The sequence below is a fragment of the Marmota flaviventris genome, assembly GCF_047511675.1.
Source record: "Marmota flaviventris isolate mMarFla1 chromosome 5 unlocalized genomic scaffold, mMarFla1.hap1 SUPER_5_unloc_1, whole genome shotgun sequence".
Taxonomy (NCBI): domain Eukaryota; kingdom Metazoa; phylum Chordata; class Mammalia; order Rodentia; family Sciuridae; genus Marmota; species Marmota flaviventris.
This window is the reverse complement of record NW_027287679.1, coordinates 923,934-928,734: the sequence shown is the minus strand read 5'-3', so window position 1 is coordinate 928,734 and position 4,801 is coordinate 923,934. Positions and strand designations below refer to the sequence as shown.

Below are 4,801 nucleotides of genomic sequence, written 5' to 3'. Positions count from 1 at the left end.
AAAAAAATTATCTCAATTACTCCAAACACCTGTAGATACAGGAAGGAAACAGTGTCAGTCTGGTTCAAGAGTATGATGAAGCATGCAAAGAACTTTTTGGTCACTTAGGAAGGCTGTTTCCTGATCCACTACTTTTATTCTTTATACCATAACATGTTCTTGATTATCACACTGTAGATGTAACACACCTACTATATGTTGCAGGGAAAAGTCATGTCAGATGAAAATTATGGAAGAAGAGGGAAACAGAACTGTATTACAATGACTGTTAACATTAACAAAAGCTAGGGACTTCTTCCTTAAAGATTTCACAGGCATTTCCCTCTTCCAGGGGCTACGCTCCTGTCCCTCACTTGAGTTAGGATTCAGCATAAGAATTTTGGAGGACAAATCAGTCCATGGTACTGTCTGTGCCCTATTCTATGTGACTTAACATTGTGGTTGTAAAATACATTCTTCAAGCTTTTCACAACTTTATGTAAAATTTTTCATTCAACTCTTGAAGTTAATTACATTGTTGCAATGTATTCTACTCTAGACTTGTACTGTTCAGCTCAGGGAATTTATGCTGTTTTAATTTTTCAATATGATATATAAAATTTTAGTTATAATTTGTATCGTTATAACTATAGTGCCTGCACTTCCGTGTGGATTTTGTGTAGTGGAGTCATACCTTTGTTTTGAGACACATTTTAGATCCCAGTGCAAACTTTGCAAGCAGCAGAGGAAAGCAGGGAAAAGAAGCAAATATCATTAGGACCTCTTTCTTGACCCCTTCAGACATGCCCTGGAGCTCCCACTTCAGCTTGCCTGGAATTCAGAGAGGAAGTGTGTCCCTCTGACTGCAGTGGAGCACAGCCCCAGTGTTCTGGGAGCTCCTCCCCCTCTGGGAGGCTGATGGCACTTCTCAGGGACCCTGCTACAGGAAGAGGCAGAGCACAGAGCCAGCCGTGAGGCCTGTGGGCTCAGAGCCAGGCTGCACGCTGCTGTCACTCCAGGCCACCAAGGGTCCACAGGGACCAGCTATGGTCCCTGTTAGAATTGTCCTCATCTCCTACCCTCAGTCCACTGTTTCCCAAAGGATGATGCAGAACACAGTGAAAACTATTTCAGGCTCACTGAAAAGAGGGGACGTCAGACAAGGTGAAACCACTGAGCTTTCTCCCTCACACCCAGGATGATTGAAGACTCTCAAAAGAAAGAAAATTTCAGCGTTTCTGGTCCTTCTAGGTGAGTCTGAATACTGGGGCTTCAAGGGGTGGTAGGGAAATTATTGGGGAGCAGAGATCCTCCATGGAATGAATATATATATATATATATATATATATATATATATATATATATCTCCAAGTATGTTTTCAAGAAGGAAGCTGATATATGCCAAATCTAAATTTACTTTCAAGTGCTCACTTTAAGACTGAAAAGGATTGATTGACACATTATAGTTCATATTTATGGGATGCAATATGATATTCCAATACTTCCAATACATGCACATAATGTGTAATGATCAAATCTGGGCAGTTACATTTGAATTTGATTAAAAAACTATTTACATAAAGCAATAAGTCCATTTTAAAAAAGGAAGCTTCTTGGGAATCACAGAATATGAACTCCTCATTTTATAACTAGAACTACAGTCAAAGAGAACCAGAAAATCTCCAAGTTAGCAAACATTAATTGTAGTGTTGTTTTTTAAAAGGCTTTCTGTTATACAGCTCCCTCCACATTTTCTTTTAATTCTTTTCAAGTGCATTTATTTCTTTGGTTTTATAATAGGAATCACATATAAAACATTGGGGGAAGCCATAGAAAAGTAGGTCCTTTCAGAAGATGATTACTCGGGATTTTTAAAAAATGCAAGGGCTTTATTTCCAGAGAGGAAATAACTCAGGAAGCACAGCCAAGGAGTGCATGGTTGGTGGTCAGCACACACACTGCAGCCTCCTTAGCTCCTGCTGGCTCATGCAGTCAGATAGTCCTGATTGCAAACACCCGCAACCCAACACTGAGAATTGTCAACTTGATGGGGTCCTCAGATGAGCAACTTCATCCACTGCCTTGATAGAATCTGTTTGGGATTGCAACAGCAATTCCTTAAATTTCATACACAGGCCATCCGTAGGAGCGTTCTGCTGTCTTAGCTAGAACAGGCCTTAATTCCTTTCTAACTCACAAGATGGAGAAAGCATGACAAGTTGGACAGAAGTCAATGGCAATAATTAGCAAAGTATCATTTTCTTTATAAAGTAAGTACTTTATTTTCTAAAGGCCTACAGCTAAATATCTAATTTTTATGAAATGCTTTATTTTTACTCAAATTCAATTAAAGTCATTCTGTATTTCCTATATAAAATATTTTCTACATTTTCTTCTTTCTCAAACATTAAATTACCCACTTAGGTTGAAAGATAAATTTCAACTCCATGATGCTCAGCGCTCTATAGCTATAATTATAGTTATAATTATTTGTGACTTTTGTTTTGTAAAAACACTGGAAATATAGTCAGAGAGACAGACAGAGAGACAGATGATTTGTGTATGGCTGCATATAAAATCAGACTGTGGGTTGGTAATGGTGAACATTTCCCCCCTGTTCTTTGCGCTTCTCTAACTTATCATCCATAATCACTATTACTTCTTCATTATAATGATACACCTATATGATTATAAATTTTCTTTCACTTTTTCTCTCTCCTTTTTGCCATAAGCTTCAGTTTTTATACTTTTGTTCAATGTATTTAATAACAAAATATAAACTACATTAACTCTCTATGAATATGTTACTAAGTATTAAAAACAGGATTATTTCAATATGATTCAATGGGTATGCCCTCTTTGAGCTGCTTTACAAGTTCACTGGCTTATTCCAAAAATTTTACTTAGAAATTCAGGAATGATTCAAGATAAATTTTATAAACTTATAAAATTTATTGGTAGATATGTAAAGTCTCCAATTTTCGTTTTTTCAGTTTTCTCCCTGATCTGCCTTCTCGGCGTTGCTGTGACGCACATCGGGAGTGGAGCTGGGCAGGTCGTTGAGCCTGCTGTGTCAGGAGAGCCTTGGGTGCAAGCGTTATCGCAGAGCAGAGCTGGACCCTGCACCAGCGGTGAGCACACACTGATGGTCCAGAGCAAGGCTCAGTGGGAACCTGTCACACGTCCGCCCTCCCCTTCCCTCCATCAGGTCCACAGCATGGCGGCCATGGCCAACCACACAGTGGGGATGGAGTTCTACCTCACACCATTCTCCGAGGCCCACGAACTCCAGCTTGCACACGGCTTCCTGTTCTTGCTGATTTACCTGGTGGCACTGGTGGGGAACCTTCTCATCATCGTCCTGGTCACCGTGGACCAGTGTCTCCACACCCCCATGTACTTCTTCCTGAAGAACTTGTCCCTCCTGGATGCTTGCCTTGTCTCAGTCACTGTCCCCAACTTCATTGTGAGCTCCTTGTGCCACAGGAGCACCATCTCTCCCAGGATGTGTCTCACAGGTCTTGTTGGTGATTCAGTTTGCTGGGGCTGAGCTTTTCACCCTCATGGCCATGTCCTATGACCGCTATGTGGCCATCTGCCACCCCCTGCACTGTGACGTCATCATGAACAGGGGGGTCTGTGTGTGGATGGTGGCTGTCTCCTGGTTCCTTGGGGGCATCTTCGGGGTCTTATACTCTGCAGGAACTTTCTCTTTATCTCTCTGTGGCTCCAGAAAACTCCCACAATTTTTCTGTGATGTCCCCTCTCTGCTGAAGATTTCTTGCTCAAAGTCACATGTCACCATTGATGCTAGTGTGGTCTTTGGGGTCATATATGCACTTTTCTGTGTTGTGTCCATTGGATTTTCATATGTGTGCATTTTCAAAACTGTCACAAGAATGCCATCCTCACAAGGACGGTCAAGAGCCTTCTCCACCTGCACACCCCATCTCATAGTGGTGACCACATTTTTTGTGACAGGCGTCACTGCCTATTTGAAACCAGTGCCGGAATCCCCACATCCTGTGGACTTTCTGGTGTCTGTTCTCTATTCCGTGATGCCTCCGTCTTTGAACCCTGTGATATACAGCCTGAGGAACAAGGACGTCAAAGCCTCTCTGTGGAAGATTCTATGGAAACTGTGTCATAAGTATTATGGGGGAAAACTATAGGACTATTCTCTAGAAAGGATTAATTAAACATCTTTATAAATTGTTGTTTTGAGGGTTTATGGTATATGGTTTATTTTGATATAAGGTCAGTAACTGAATATTTTGGTTTGTATACATGTGTATTTTATTTAGAATGAGGTTTATAGGTTCATGACCATGATCACAAATGATTATCTTAGAATCATCAATTGTTTCTTCCTTAGAGCGTATCCATGTGATCAGAACATCCATGATACTGGGCAGTTTTCTGAATGACCAGCTCCTCAGAAACTATTGACACAATTCTTGCAGATGTGACTAGGTTAAAGGGTTTGGGGTGGCTGGTGGTCCCAATCTAATCACCTCAACCCTCAGAAACTGCAGACTAAGATTTTCCTCAGAGAAGGACTGACTGTGGGAGAGTGGTCTGACCTCGCTGTCACTGAGGCAGGGCTGTCCTGTGCTGCAGTGTGAAGGGAACTTCTGGGGACGGAAGAGTCTGTCCTGCAGACTCCCAAAGAAACGCAGCCCTGCCGGCTCCCAAGACTCCAGCCAGAATGATCTTGGCCTGTAGAATAATGAAGATTTATTCTAAGACAAGCAACTGGTGAGGGTTATGACTACAGAAATGTAAAACAACTACAAACCAAATCTTCCCCCCCCATAAATGC

At 41.5% G+C, this 4,801-nt stretch overlaps 1 protein-coding gene across 1 annotated transcript; it reads left to right on the top strand.

Moving 5' to 3' along the window:
• The first annotated feature begins 3,196 nt into the window (after positions 1-3,196).
• On the top strand, positions 3,197-4,151 carry LOC139703642 (olfactory receptor 14K1-like). The gene is made up of 2 exons (XM_071607122.1): positions 3,197-3,445; positions 3,516-4,151. Exons 1-2 carry the CDS (start codon positions 3,197-3,199, stop codon positions 4,149-4,151), a joined length of 885 nt encoding a protein of 294 aa, XP_071463223.1.
• Positions 4,152-4,801: the final 650 nt, after the last annotated feature.